The following is a 16,618-nucleotide window of genomic DNA, read 5'->3' as shown; positions in this document are numbered from 1 at the left end:
TTTATAATTGTTTGTTCCTCACATTCACCAATTCACTCACATTCACACACCGGAGGCGACCATGCAAGGTGCCAACCTGCTCATCGGGAGCAATTAGGGGCTTAAGTGTCTTGGTCAAGGACACTTCGACACGCTGCCTGGGAGGAGTGGGAACAGGGTTTCCGTTCGAAAAAATTGTTGCCGGCCTCAGTGTCCGGTAGATTTCAATCTACCGGTCAAATGAGAGAAATTCCGGTCAGAGTTTATTGAGCTTAAAAACAATTGATAGGCAAAAGAATGACAACAAAACAAAAGAATGACATCATCAAGGCATGTAGATTTATAATATTTTTACTTAAAACTAGGCTACTTTTGCGTATAAAGTCATTATATTCCAAATAAAATAAGTCCTGAGACTCCGTGCTGCTGCCGACTTTAAATCAAATAGGTGTCTGTGGGCAGTCGCCCGACATTAATAAACAGCAGTCTGTTATAATCACATTTTTATAAGCTAACGAATTCCGTTATATTGGTTTGTATTAATTATATCAAGCGAAGAACTGAGAAATTTGGCAGAGAGAGACGGCAACATTATCGTGGGTTTGCGTGACGACTCTCTCTCTCTCCACCTCCCAATGACTTATTTGCGAGAGTATGTCGATGCAGAGCAGCAGATTCATCTGTTTTCTGGCTCTTTTCTGGCTCTATCTGGGGACCGCTCAGCAGCGCCCCCCACCCAACAGGTGAATTGCCAATGGCTGAATTGGAGTACTGCACTGTGCCGCAGCTGCACATGCACTCCCAAACCCAGCACTAAGCTCTCGCTGACAACGTCGTTGTCATTATTAGAAGCAACGATGAAACAAATGTAATGATTGTTTCGTTCATCGCATAGGCTATTTAATTTTAGCCTATTTTAATACAATTCAAATAATCAAATTGTGCTTAGAGGGAATTATTTTCACCGGACATTAAGACCGGAGAGATTAAATATGTCGGACTTCAACAGATTTTGCCGGTCAAATACCGGTAATTACCGGCTAACGGAAACGCTGAGTGGGAATCGAACCGGGAACCTTCCGATTACCGGATGACCACTCTACCTCCTGAGCCACTGTTACCTCGTGAGAACGGATAGTTATCTTGCTTATCCCCGCCTACCGGCAGAGATCACGTGACACGACAGGTAAAGAAGTGGTCCGACCAATCAGAGGCCACGCTACAGGACGCACTCGATGACGTCGACTGGGGAATGCTCCAGGCGAGCTCCAGTGACGTCAGTGAGTTCGCTGATGTTGTTGTTAGCTTTATAGCAATGCTAGCTGACAGTATTGTCCCCACGAAAAAGGTGCAGGTTTTCCCAAACCAGAAACCGTGGGTGGACAATTCCATATGAGTGGCCCTGAATGCTCGCACCACTGCTTATAACCTGGGCAGAGCGTCAGGAAATATGGATGAGTATAAGGCTACAGTACAGTCTATACTCTGTGCAAGGCCGTAAAGCTTGCTAAGAGGACATACGCTGGCAAGAAGATAGAGGCACAAATGGCCCAGAACGACACAAGAGGTTTATGGCGAGGACTACGGACGATAACTGACTACAAAGTCAGCGCCCCCTCAATAGGGAGTGCCGACGCCTCTCTCGCGGACCAACTCAACTCCTTTTACGTGCGGTTCGGTGCAAACAGTAGCGACACTAGCTCACCGGCTAACGACGTCACTGATGCACCGGTCGTCGTGGAGGGGGCGGGCATCCGCGGGGGGGGGGGGGGGGGACTCTCTCATTGACGGAACACAGTGTGAGAAGAGCATTTATGCGGGTGAACACCAGAAAAGCAGCTGGCCCAGATGGACAGGACGGATACTTAAGTCCTGTGCTAACCAGCTAGCCCCAGTGTTCACCACCATATTTAATCTATCCCTGGCTGAGTCCGTGGTCCCTGCCTGCTTCAAGGTGTCCACTATAATCCCGGTACCAAAAAAATCCTCCCCAGCAGGTCTTAATGACTACAGACCGGTGGCACTCACCTCTGTGGTCATAAAATGTTTTGAGAGGCTGGTTAAGGATTACATTTGTGCCTCCCTCCCCAGTGACATGGACCCTTTGCAATTTGCATATAGGCCAAACAGGTCCACTGACGATGCGGTCTCTCAGGTACTACACAACACCCTCTCTCACCTAGACAGCCAGAAGGGGGGCTATGTGAGACTGTTGTTCATTGACTATAGCTCAGCGTTCAACACCATAGTCCCCACCAGACTGGTGGACAAGCTGATTGAGCTGGGTCTGAGCTCCACTCTGAGCGCCTGGATACTGGACTTTCTGAGTGAAAGGCCTCAGGCGGTCAGGGTGGGGGGTCAGACCTCCAACACCATCACCCTGAGTATCGGGTCCCCCCAGGGCTGTGTTCTGAGCCCCCTGCTGTATTCACTCTACACACATGACTGTGTGGCCAGGTTCAGCTCCAACTCCATAGTGAAGTTTGCGGACGACACAGTGGTGGTGGGGCTGATCTCTGACAACGACGAGAAGGCCTACCGGGAGGAGGTTGATGCACTGGCACGCTGGTGTCAGGACAACAGCCTGCTCCTGAGCATTGGTAAAACCAAGGAGCTGATCGTGGATTTTAGGAGAACACAGCAGGACACACACACACCACTGTGGATAAACGGGGCTACCGTGGACAGGGTGAGCAGCTTTAAGTACCTGGGGGTCCACATCTCAGAAGACCTGACATGGACAACACACAGACTCAGTCGTAAAGAAGGCGAAGCAGCGCCTCTACCACCTGAGACAGTTAAGGAAGTTCAGAGTATCGGGGAAGATACTCCAGTCCTTCTACTCCGGAGCTGTAGAGAGCATCTTGACTGGAAACATCACTGCCTGGTATGGAAACAGCAAGGCACAGGACAAGAAGGCCCTACAGAGAGTGGTGCGCTCAGCCACCCCTGCAAATCTTATATAACAAGAGGTGCAAATCCAGAGCCTGTAGAATAATGAAAGAACCTCACCACCCCAACAACAGCCTGTTCAAGCTGCTGCGGTCAGGCAAACGCCTGCACACACCAGCAACTAGGACAGAGAGACTTTGGCTCAGCTTCTTCCCCCAGGCCATCAGAGTCTTGAACACTGAACTCTCCACACACAAGCACACATGAGCACACACACAACACACATACTGTATACGCTCACACACTAACAGTCACTTTAGCATGAACACACACACACATGCTGCACACGCTCACACTCAACGGTCACTTTACACAATGAAAAGGCCAAAAAAATATATATATAATAATAATAAAAAAGAACGGGAGTGGTTCTTGTATAGTAAATATATGGATATAGCAAGATAGCATAAGGATATATAGTATAACTGTAGATTGTATAGTATAGTATTGTATAGTAGTGTACATAAGACCCAGTGCCTCATCCGTAGCTAACATTGTATTGCACTATCGCAGGACCTTAGCATGTCTTTTACCATGCTTTTTGTAAACTTTATGTACATTATACCTGTTATGTATTATTCTTATTACTTGTATTATTGCACAAATGTCTTATTCTTATTACATGTATTATTGCACAAATGTCTTATTCGTATTACTTGTATTATTGCACAATCACTGCGGGCATGACAACTCGCATTTCACTGTATGCTTGTATGCCGTGACAAATAAAACTCTTGACTTGACTTGACTTGATAGGGGTGTGGGATAAGTATCGAGTGGTGACCTGGGGTCAGTGGTATGAAAGCCTGTTCTCATTCAACCTAACGAGACTGAAGCTGACTCCAGATCAGTGAATATGGACCCTGGACCGTACCTCAGTTTGCTGCTCGTGTTGTTTCATGTTGTCAAATATCCTGAAGACGATTCGGAACAAGTCCTGCCACCAGTGCTTTTCGAACGTGTGGCCGTACGTCTTCATCACTTCAAACATCACTGTCAGCCCCCTGGGACACACAAACAAACTTTAAGGGTCCATTTAAAAGGGATATTCCAAAAAGAAAATTGGAAGCGTATCAAATTTGTCACAAATCCAGTGGTTTATGTCCATCCGAAAATAACTTGGTTTTGTTTTTTTCGATATTGGAAGCAAAAATTATAAACACTCAGTGATGCTACAAGAAATCAATAGAAGCCCAAACCATGTCTCTAGATAATTTACTTCTAAACATTTTCCAAAACCTTTTCACACCAGCAAACTAAATTCACCTTATTCACTCCTGCCTGCTTTAGCCATTGTATTTTATTTTATTTAGGGTTGTTAAATCTCATGGCAAAGAAATAACAGACAATCTCTGTGCATGTGGTTATTCCCAAACCAAAGTAAATAAAGCATCTATACTGTATCCACAAAACTGCTTAGCTAGCTCATTCTCAGAAATGGAGTTTCTCATTCAAAATGAACAGACCTCGATGGCTAATACGTCCCTTTCTAGATACCATGTCACTCAGGCACATGAGAAGTGGAAGAGTCCTTGTTATCTAGTAGAAACATAAAGTAAACAGACTCACTGACTTAAATAGGATCGACTTCAGTAGGATACTGGGAGTGTTGCATTCATTTATTCATTTTACATTTGATCTTGGACTTCATGGTGTTTTGTTTTGTTCTCGATTTATTGTGATGTTTCTTCTTGACTTGTTTAAAGAAGACGTGTCCGGCCCATGGGGACATTAACGTGTGTTGTCGGGCCTTACAAATACATTTGATTTGATTTAGATTTATGATTCTTCAGGGACTAAATGTGTTTTTTCTAAGACATGCCCCCCCCCCCCCCCCCCCCCCCCCGCCCATTGAATCTGCTACATCAATCCGAATAAATCAAATAAATAAATAAAATAATGGTTGAATACATATGAATTAATTTATGAACAGAAACAGTTAGGCACATTTCTGAAGCCCTCCTACCTGGTCCTGACATCCAGCTTGCACCTGTTGATGATGCAGGAGAGTTCAAAGAGGATGGGAAACCAGCCCCTCACCCACTCACGGCCCTCTGGCACCACATTCATGTCGTCGCTGGTGTAGTCTTTGAAGGCCTGCCAGTACAGATAGCATTCATGTTCATATAGCTGTACTGTATCGGCCTCCAGAGAGAAGTAAACCCTCCTACACACAACATTCAACCGCAAAATATGATTCATAATAACTTAAGAATCAGAGACAATATTTTTGATGTCAGGAGCCGACAAATGGTTGCCGGGCAGTTTAGCTAGCTCTGTGGGGTCAGGGCAAAACAAATGGTCACAGTGGCAGCGCGACACAAACTGGTTTACCACATAACCTGATCTGGACGGATAAGGCCTTGCCTACTGTATAATGGTAATAATATACATATACAAGACCTAAAGGACTCAAACAAGTTGATGATGATGTACAGGGGGGGAAAGGAACCCAACCTTGAGTATGACATGAGAGAAAAATGGTCGCCGTGTGAATAATGGTCAATGGTTCTTCCAAGTCAAGGGTTCAACTCGGCGGTCTATGGAGGTTTGTGGTGCTTTACCTGTGGCCTGTCTGAGACGTATTTGGCGCAGTGTCTGATGAGACGGATGGCCTCCATACTGGTGTCTGGGAAGGAGGCGTTGCAGGCGAACTCCGACAGACACTTGACGGCGTCCTGGAAGGAGTCAATGGTGGCGGCAAAGTGCTTCTCAAATACATTTGCTGGAAGATGGATAGAGGAGAGAGAGAGAGAGAGAGAGAGAGAGAGAGAGAGAGAGACATTGGTGGGGGGATGAGAGGATATGAAATCATTATCCAGTTCTCTGAACTGAAAGAGAATGCATTACTGACTACAAGCCCAACCCCCCCCCCCCCCCCCCATGAACTACAAAAACAATAAAATGCTTAAAATGTTAAATATGTGAATTCTGATTCTGTTTTTGTCCTATCCACTATCCGTTCACTAATGCTTCCCAAGTTGCACAAGTCTACACACCAGCGCATGCATGAGCACCGCTGGCTAGAGCTGTGTTGTCGGCACACACACTTTCAAATAAACAAAGTCTTGGTTTTCATAATATTTAGATTTGATCATCAAATTCAGATGATAAATAAAACGTTGACGCTTGTAAAGGCATGATGACAAGCGGAGAACGGAGCAACTTAACGGCAGCACTCGGCTGTTTCTCCCTTCGTTCACTTTAGTACAGGTGTTGCGAAACAAAACCACAGATGAATGACAAGTTTGTAACACAGCAGGGTCATTACAATAGGCTTAACAAACACACAGCAACTTTCTTCCGCACAACTTTCAGACATTACAGCTGATCCGAGAAAGAAAATACAATCCTCGTCCTCTACTTTAGCCTAATCAATACGATCAATGGATTCACGAACAATGAACAATAAATAGTAAGACTGTTGAACATATTATGAGAGGGGCAGCCCTGATGAGCAATGGATTTGACTAATCAGCGAATACTTTTTGAAAGCACCGGTTGACGTTGGCCCACAGTTCATGAGACCTGGGGAAATGTAGGATTTGTGAAATAATATTTAATAATGATCTTGTTGTATCTTTGTTTGGACATTTTTGGTAATTTAGTCAAATAATAAGATTGATCAAAAGCCTAGAGAAAGCTTGTCTTAACTTCATCATCATCAAGTTATGAGTGTCAAATTGATATAAATATTTGTCATTGTGTGCTATGCCTTTGGAGACCTATTTCGGAACACGCTGTGGCTATCCTATCAATCCTATCAGCGCTGCAATTCGGGAATGCCACATCATGGCATTCTGTCAGGCTTTGCGCCTCCTGGTGGCAGATAACAGAACTTCCAGAGAAATGACATTAAAATCAACCTCATTGTTGATTATGCTTGAAGCAGATTTTGAATTTGCCTAATTCTTAAAGGAACACGCCAACATGCGCTTACTGTCTTCTCCAGAGTCAGACAACAAGATACCAATTTCCTCTCTGTGCAATCAGTAGAAAACTATCCGGCTGCAAGCTAGCCTAGCTTAGCATAAATTGATGGAAGCGGATACGGACCATCTAGCCTAGCTGTTGGCCAAAAACACCTCTCCCGGAGATTTAAGCTATAGGCTAGTGGTCCATATCCGCTTCCATTCATTTGTGCTAAGCTTTCTACTGAATGAGGAAATTGGAATCCATCTTCTTCTTCTGACTCTGGAGAAAAGGGTAAGTGCATTTCCCATAATGTTGGCGTGTTCCTTTAACCCTGGTTCTCACTGTGTCCACATAAGTAAATGAAAGGTCTCTGAATATCTAACTTCATTTATCATGCTTATGTCCCTTGCATATTTGTAATTTACGTGGACATAAAGGAAATCACTCCAAAGTGATGGGACTCACTGACGATATGGCCACTCGTCTGGAAGGCCAGCTCCACGATGCTCTCATCCAGGTCGGAGGCGGCCAGGTGGAAGATGGAAAATATGTTCTTCCAGCCGGAGCGGATATTCCCTGCCTGGGAGTTCACCATCTGGGCTATACACCGAACCACCATGTCCCTGATGGTGGGAGACCTGGAGGAGAGAGGGAAGAGGAGGAGGGGGAGGAAGGCAAGGGAGGAGGGGGAGAGGGAATTGGAGGTAGAAGAAGGTAAACATTAGACACAGAGGTGCAGGAAGTGGATGAGGAGAAAAATAGGAAGACAGGGAATTAGCAGTAAAGGAGGAAGAGGAATAGACATGGAGGAGGAGGAAGTGTTGGAGGAGCAGAGAGTGTGGCAGAGAGAATTGGGAGATAGAAGATCTGCTTCAATTTCATTTGTGCTAAGCTAGGCTAACATGCAGCCGGATAGCTTTCTACTGAACGCACAGAGAGGAAATTGGTATCCATCTTCTTGTCCGAAGAAGGCGGTAAGCACATTTTGCATTAAGTTGGTGTGTTCCTTTAAGTATCAGTCGTTACACATCAGCACTGATCTGATCCAGTGGTTTTACTGAACAGTATAGGCGCAGACCATTTGGGATCAGTGGAGATAAATCAATGACATATTATTTCCTCATTACAGAGTCACTTTGCTTTGATTTCTGCCATGTTACACATCGCTCTTAGTATTACATTATCATTATGGAGATTCTCCAATACCCACCGACCCACCCACCCACCCACACAAATGTGACAGACATCTTATTTACCTGTTCTTTTTCATGATGTGCTCAAACGGTCTTAGAAAGTCCTTTTGGAATCTAAAGTGGGCCAACTCCCCCTTCTCTAAAAACTTCATGGACAGCTGCCTGAGCGAGTCCACAGCGAAGATAGCCACGTCCTCGTTAGGGTTACAGCCCACCTGAGCGACGAGGAGAGAGACAGACACACACACTGAATTAGGGGTGTAACGGTACGCAGAAGCCACGGTTCGGTACGTACCTCGGTATTGCGGTCACGGTTCGGTACGAGTTCGGTACAACAGGAAAAACATATTTATAATTATTATTATATATTTATAATAATTATTATAATTATTATTATTAAATAGAATAATTTTCGATAGGCTTGGCGTGGTAGTCAGTGATACTGGTGTCATTCTGTGTTCAGGCATCCACTGAGTAAAAATTAATTGCCTACTGCCCCTTTAACAACTTAGGCTTGTTAAGTTTCAGTTTCACTTGTAGAGAGGATTTAACTGCACGTGAAGCCGAGACTGAAGACTTGAGAACAGATGACATGTTACACAATGGCAGAGGATTTATCAATATTTTGGGTTTAAACACAGTAGCAGTTCAACTGGAGAGGAGCTCAGATGATCAGTCCGGAAAAGTATGTAGGCTATTGCTTTTTTTTCTCTCTGTCAGCTGTGAGAGAATGTCCGCGGGAGATAGTTGGCGTGTGTGTTGGTGACACACCAACTTTACTTGGTGTGTGTCTGTGTGTGTGTCTCTTTCCATTGGGCAAACAAGAAAACGAAAGAAAACTGTAAAATTGTAATGACCCTGCTGTGTTACAAACATGATATAATTCATTCAAGGTTTTGTTTTAGGGACACCCGACACCTGTAGTAAGGCGGGGAGGGGAGACTCGCGGGGAGAAACAGCCTGCAATGCAGAGGGTCAGTGCGCCTTGTTATGGTCTGTCCTCTTGTCATCGTGCATGTGTACAAGCTTCAACTTTTATTCATCATCTAAATTTGGCAATACAAGCTTAATATTAATTTTTTTTTAATCCACTTTTTCTCCCATTTAAAATGTTTTCTCCCATCCCAATTTTCATATCATCCAATTCAACCCTCCCCTGTCTTCGAACGTTGTTTCTTGCCTCCCACAAGCCGGCTGCAATGTGGACTAAGTCATACATAGCACAAGTCCCCTCCGATACTCGAGGTAGCAGCCATCGCATCTTTTCACCTGCGCGGCTCGATCTTTCAGCGTCGGGGGTCTGGGCTTTGGAGGGGCCCCACCCCCGTCACTTCTTGATTCTACTGCGCAGGCGCACCAACCGACCTGTAGGAGTCGCTGTCCACAACGCCCGATCCCCACCCTTCAGTTTCCCTCCCCCGTAATACGGCCAATGTGTATTACTGTGGACGACCAGCTAAACTGCCATACAAGCTTAATATTCAACGTTAAAGATCAATGTAAGCCAGTGTAAAGTAAAGTAAAGATATTGAGCATAGATTTGTAAAATGTGAGCGGTCGGATGGCGTAGCGGAGATTGCGCTTGTCACCAATGCAAGAGGGCGCGGTCTCGACTCCCGGAGTCAGCATTGCCTGCGGCTTGGGCCGATCGCCATACTAACTCGTTTGGCTGAGTTAGCGGGAGGGAAGTCGGGGGTGGTAATCTGGCGTTGTGGACAGCGACGCCTACAGGTCAGGTCTGGGCGCCTGCTCAGGGAAAGGCAGGAAATGGTGAAGGCAGCGTGACCTCCCACGCGTTACGCTTCACCAATGAGAGTCCTCGCTGCCAGGTGAAAAAAGAGCCACTGGCTGTCTCCACATGTGTCGGAGGAAGCATGTGGTGGACTTCAGGGTTCCCTTGTACCGACCAGGTAGGGGAGGGGGGGAATTGGCATAACGACTAAATTGGGATGGGGAGAAAAATAGAAAATCAGGCGGAGAAAAAGAGAAAAAGAAAAAAAAAATTGTAAAATGTGCAACCCTAGTTTCACCTAGTGGTATGAGAGACGTATTCGTCGTATGGCTGCACGTACCGCACCGTCAAGCCCATACTGTAAATTCGCGGGACGAATACACCCCTACACTGAATCTTAACAACTTTCCAACATTTTATATTTATAACCCGCGTTTCTAGCATTTTATAGCTCTCTACCCCTTGCACGAATGAACAAACTTCGGTCCAGGAAACGCAGCTTACCATCAATAGTGCTTGTATAGTATACTGTACTAATCGCCATCCTGCTGTACCCGTGAAATGCTCCAACAGGATGAATTATTACTTAAAAGTCCTGGAAAGTTCTCTCAAAACGATAAATCATTACTTTCGTGGCTTGCCCTTAATAGTACGCCAAAATCCATTTGCAGTGAGATTCTCAGGGAGTGACGTGTCCTTGAGTCACAGAAAGACATTACTGGCTGCACTTAAATTAATCAGTGGCTATAGTGGGGTAGAAGCAGGAAGATGATCTATGGTATACAGTACTCTTAACGAGAAGGATTCTCTCTGAGAGCTCAACCTGTCCTTTCCTACGCCCTACTTCCTTCGCTGAAGGACTCCATTGAGCAGAACGTTAATGCTGATTTTTAAACTGAGTTCTATTGTTCTGCTGTGAGTAGGACGTGTGATTATCGGGCATCAAACTCACCGATGTGTTCTGTGTGTCGAGAGTTCAGCTGCACCCCCCCCCCCCCCTCTCCCGAGAAACTCACCCTCTAGTGAACTGCAGACACTTCACCTCTACTATTTTCAACCATATTATTAGTTGGTTAAACTTTCGAGGAAATTTGTAGAAATACAAATAGTGAAAGAGAGAATAGTGCTGCGGGTAATGCTTTTCACATACTCAGGATTAGGGCTGTCTTAAATGCTTCGAAGCTTCGAACGTTCGATTCGATGGCACAAGCTTCGAACATAAAAAAAAAATCTAAGTTAAAAAAAAAAAAAAAAAAAAAAAAAATCAATTTTTTTTTTTTCAATTTTTGTTTTTTTTTCTTCGATTTGTGTGTGTGTGTGTAGGTGTGTGTGTGTGTGTGTGTGTGTGTGTGTGTGTGTGTGTGTGTGTGTGTGTGTGTAAACTACCCATCCCAGTTAGGACAGCCGAATCCCGTCCAATCTTTCGCCGTCGACTAAAGACTCACTTCTTCAACCATTATCTGAAATGATAAAAAAATCTAACCGTGACTAACCTTACTGTCATGCACTTGTCCTAATAAACTAACCTACACTGTAACACGCAACACTTTGATGAACATTGTTACTCAGCTGATAGAGTTGTACCCTTCTTGCTGTCTTGTCGTACAGAACTTGTAAGTCGCTTTGGATAAAAGCGTCAGCTAAATGACTAAATGTAAGTGTGTGTGTGTGTGTGTGTGTGTGTGTGTGTGTGTGTGTGTGTGTGTAGGTGTGTGTGTGTGTGTGTGTAGGTGTGTGTGTAGGTGTGTGTGTGTGTGTGTGTGTGTGTGCGCGCACCTTGTAGAATTCCACACATAAGAAAGAAAGATACTGGGATGAATAAACAAAATAGGAAATAAAATGTAGAAATGCATGCAATACATAAATAAATATGAATCTCCATATATGAAATATAACATTTAGATAAGGTGCTACTGAGATGTTTTGGTGAGTTCTTTGTTTTTTTGTGGAAGTTGCCCTTCTTAAAAATGCATGAACATTCACTGATAATTGGTCTGTAGTGGAGTCTACAAGGTCTACATTGCCGGACCATGTAGAATCCGGACCTTGTAGACTGACATAATTCTGTGCATAGTTTAGTCTACACAGGCCATATTTCAAATAATCAAAATCTTACTTCATTCATCTTAAACATTCTTGATTTGGGGGATTGGTAGTTCCCATGAAATCTGAAGTTGTTCAAACGACAACAGCGATCCACCTTGAATTAAATCACACAGCCGAGTGAAACCTTGTTGGATGCGTCAGTCACGAAAGGGGCTACTTAATTAATTAATCCAACCCACTTTATTTATAGAGCACATTTAAAAACAACAACGTTTACGAAAGTGCTGTACAAGTCCCACAACATAAGATAAAAAAAAAAAATATTAAAAAAAAAATATTAAAAAAAATATATAAAAACAAATTCGAAGGTCAGCCCTACTCAGGATGCAGACCTGTCCATCACACGGTAAACCCATCCAACAGACGGGTTCAGACCAGTCCCTAACCATGCCCTTATCTCCACCCTGAAGAAACATTATCCATCGTAAACAGTGGGTTCTTGCCGTGAGGTGGAAGTGACCTATACCCACCCACCTAAAGCAATGTCTTCCTTCTACCGACCAATAGAGGCCTTGCAGGGAGTGGCTGTCCCTTCCAACATGGCTGCTTGTAACCATTGTTAACGGCTTTTGAAAAGGAAATTTGCAAATTTTTGTGCAGTAGGTAAAACATATGGAAAGCATGCTATTTACTGTTCCACTGTGAGTTGTTTAAGGTCCCAGTAATAAGGCTCCAAATTAATTTCACTTTTGTCGATACATTCTAATATGTCAACACACAGCAACCAGTTGTCTCTTCCAACATGGAGGTTAAGTGAAAGTATGGGTACCGTCTCAAAATCGTACTCAAGTAAAAGTCAGAGTATCCGGTTAAAAACACACTTGAGTAAAAGTAAAACATTTTCTACTTTTAAATGTACTGAAGTACTAAAAAGTTAAAACTTCTTTTTCTGACCGTCTATTCTTCTGATAGCAGGTGTTTAATCAAAGATCCCCCCTTTCTAGTCTTGCACAAGGACCAATCAGCATGGGTATGGGCGGGTTAATTTTCCATTGATGGGGATTTGATTGGCTGTTGCCGACGTTCTTCACCCACCTTGTTGAAGTGGTCTCCGATGACCTCCCAGATCCTGGACCATTGTAGCCTGATGCGGCCCATGTTGTAGTAGGAGATCTCCACTATCTTCTGAAGGCTGAACATGCGTGGGTGTGTGGGCGAGGCCAGCTCGTCCATAGACACCACACACAGCCAGCGCACAAAATCAACTGGAGGAGATGGTAGTTGAGTAGAGTAGAGTAGAGTAAGTTTACAATCATTGACATGCCTTCTGTTAAACAATGCAACAGGTATCATCATTTGGTCATCCTCAGATGAGCTTGACAACAAAGTCTCTCCAGTCTTCTCGGTGGTCCATTCATTGAAGGACACAATTGTCATTGTACTGGTTCTTTAAGAGCACCTAGGAACCACCTAGAGGCCCTGGTCAGAGGACCTGAGGGACCTTGCAGGACTACATGGGCACACAGCAGCTCCCAACTCTAGTAATGCCTTGTATGTCATTAAAATAACTTTAATATGAATGCTAAACGTGACCTTGACTTGAGGTTTAGTTGAAACAATAAAAAAAACACTCACCTATTGCATTTCCATCCAGTCTGGTGGAACCTGTGAATATCCTAAAAGAGACAAGAACGCAATGTTGTAAACGCGAAGCAACCTTGTCTCACACAAAGTGCAATGCCTGTGAGCCGTGGCTACACGAGTGAGTGTCTGAGTGAATGAAATAGTGACATTGCTGGTTAAAGAGGTACTTAGCATCTATACAAAATATGACAAAGTTTACATAAACTATGAAACAAGACAAGAGCCATGTTGGAAGGATGTTATAAGTTATAATATGATGTTGTAATAGGATACAGCTACAGTAGATTGCTAACAGTCTATAGTGTTTATTCGATTTTGAAAAGAAAAAAAATATTATGAATTTCACAACCAAATTGCCAGTTGAATGTAAATAAATAAAGGTGAACTGAAAATGCCTCACAGGTCCTTTGTCATCGTTTTAAAAGCGTGTGCCTGCAATACAAGCCAATAAATGGGTGTTACAAAGCACAGCCCAATGTTTAATGATAGTTTCTCATTGGTACTACCCTAATAGAAAATACAACACACAATTGGCCTCATTCACAAAGCGATATAAGAACAGATTTCCTCTTATTTTGTTCTTAACTAGCATCTTTTATTATTTTGTTCTTACCTGGGATTCAGCAATGTTTTCTTATTTTTGCTTTTCTCTTAGGCAAGACCACATTTTAAGAGTGGTCGAGAGCACTCTTACCCAGATAAGAAAAAGACAAAAAAAAGCCTACCATTGGTCAATTGCCCCCAAATACGACTTTAAACACTTGTTTTATTGGGTATTATAGTAGTATGTCCTACTGTAGAACATGACAAATTATAAAATTAAACCTCATTTAGTAATGTCAATACTGAATGACGTGCAAGCCTTATAAGGAGCTGGCGGGCGTGTCTGTATGCAAATTCAATGAACGAGAACGCGCATTTCAGTTACATTACATTACAGCTGCGAGTGCCATCCTTCGGATGAGATGCTAAACCAAGGTCCTGACTGAATTCGGTCGTTAAAGAACCCTATCGTAAAGAGTAGGGGGTTCCCCGACGTTCCTGGCCAAATTCCCAATCAGGTCTCTGACATCATGGCCACCTAATCATCCCTTCCCCTTAATTGGCTGATATAAATCCCTGTCTCCTGAGCCGTTCAGCCATTGTGTAGTGTGATGTGTGCCAGGTGCCAGTGTATGGTAGCCATTGAGCCTGCTTAGCCCAAGGTTGGGTGCTACCAGTGGTGGTGAAGGAGGCAATTTCCACCCTACATTGTAAAGCGCTTCGAGTGTCTAGAAAAGCGCTATATAAATGAAAGTAATTATTATTATTATTATTATCATTCAACATTATCATACCTGTCCAGGGCCACCACCACGCTCTGGGAGCTGGTCTCTCCAGCCCTATTGTAATGTATCTATATGGAGTATCGTTGCAGTACCTGTCCAGGGCCACCACCACGCTCTGGGAGCTGGTCTCTCCAGCCCTATTGTAATGTATCTATATGGAGTATCGTTGCAGTACCTGTCCACGGCCACCACCAGGCTCTGGGAGCTGGTCTCTCCAGCCCTATTGTAATGTATTCTCTATTATGGAGTATCGCTGCAGTACCTGTCCACCGCCACCACCACGCTCTGGGAGCTGGTCTCTCCGATGGACACCTGGATGCAGGCGATCTGCTTACGGTCCGTCCCTCCAACTGAGGTTCAAAAGCACACAGAGCATGTCAGATTCAGATTCAGAGTTTTATTTGCCACATGGAAGCAATACAATCATAGAGTTTTCATACAAAATCATAAATACCACAGGCAAAAGGAGCAGGAAGAAGAATAATTCTTATAGTTACCTGCCCCCTATTCCTAAACTAAACAAGCATTACTTGATGGTCGGCGTACAACCTAATTTACACAAAATAATAATTCATCCCATATACAAAGAAGCAAACAATCCACAGATTAAACAAGAATTTTTTTTATAATAATAATAATAATAATAATAATAATAATAATAATAATAATAATAATAATAATAATAATATTAATAATAAAGAAGAAAAGAAAAAAAAAGAAAATATCTCACTATTCAGATCACATTTGACTTTCATACTGACTAAACATGTCACACATCTCAACACTGAAACATCTGTTCTCAAATAGTCCCCGTCGTTCGTCAACATGTCAGAATGTCTGCTCTCATTGGCTGAGCTTTAAATGAAAAATGTTTATTCTAGATTGGTCAGAATCCAGTGTAGATTTGGTGTTGAGGCGGCTACAACTGATGTGTGTGTATATAGATGCATCTACTGTACTCAGAGAGTCAATGGCAATAGAGCTGTAACCTATAGTATATTTCAAGGCTTGTATCGTGACTTGTACCAACCCAGACCCAGGTACTTGTATATACTGTATAGTATGTTTATACTGTATCATCTATGTTGACAATGTGGTACTGATCCACGCCAAGGTACTTCTACAGTGACAGTGGCTCAGAAGGTAAGAGTGGTCGTCTGGTAATCAGAAGGTTGCCGGGTTCAATTCCGGCTACTCCCGGCAAACCCCCCCCCCCCCCCCCCACCCCCAAAAAAAACCTTCTTACTGTCCTCTACTGTCATGCACTCTTCCTAATATACTAATATACACTGTAGCACTCAAGTTTGAACACTTTGATGAACATTGTTACTCAGCTGATAGAGTTGTACCCTTCTTGCTGTCTTGTCGTACAAAACTTGTAAGTCGCTTTGGATAAAAGTGTCAGCTAAATGACTAAATGTAAATGTAATGTAAATGTGTCGAAGTTAACACCTTCGTTAACCCACTTAGTTAACCCACGTAACCCCTACAGTAACTGCTCCCGATGAGCAGGTTGGCACCTTGCATGGTCGCCTTCGCCGTCGGTGTGTGAATGGGTGAAGGGTGAGTGAGGCATAAGTTGTAAAGCGCCTTGGATAAAAGCAATATGAATGCAGTCCAGGTTCTTGGCTGTTCTTAAGGTGTAAATGCATGCATTATTGTATATTTGGTATTTCCAATACAGTTTTAAACCAACCTACAACAACACACAGTACTTTGCTTTTAAGAAGGGTAAAACTGCGCCCCCTGGGCTAAGCTGTCAAGTTAGGAATGACCGCTTGTTACTAGGCTACTGGTTGCATGGTTGTATGAGTCGTGTATGACTCGCA

General features: G+C 43.5%; 1 protein-coding gene across 1 annotated transcript in view; it reads right to left on the bottom strand.

The window, feature by feature from the left end:
• The window catches only part of arfgef1 (ADP-ribosylation factor guanine nucleotide-exchange factor 1 (brefeldin A-inhibited)), a 154,746-nt gene that overhangs the window by 22,633 nt on the left and 115,495 nt on the right, over positions 1 to 16,618 (bottom strand). The window contains 8 exon segments of the mRNA XM_084325711.1: positions 3,806 to 3,935; positions 4,898 to 5,028; positions 5,496 to 5,656; positions 7,312 to 7,484; positions 8,103 to 8,254; positions 12,913 to 13,082; positions 13,453 to 13,493; positions 15,052 to 15,139. Of these exon segments, the coding sequence (XP_084181837.1) occupies positions 3,806 to 3,935; positions 4,898 to 5,028; positions 5,496 to 5,656; positions 7,312 to 7,484; positions 8,103 to 8,254; positions 12,913 to 13,082; positions 13,453 to 13,493; positions 15,052 to 15,139 (1,046 nt within the window).

Source organism: Notolepis coatsorum (assembly GCF_963971535.1).
Source record: "Notolepis coatsorum genome assembly, chromosome: 12".
Taxonomy (NCBI): domain Eukaryota; kingdom Metazoa; phylum Chordata; class Actinopteri; order Aulopiformes; family Paralepididae; genus Notolepis; species Notolepis coatsorum.
Note: the sequence above shows the minus strand (reverse complement) of the source record. Positions and strands in the feature narration are given on the sequence as shown.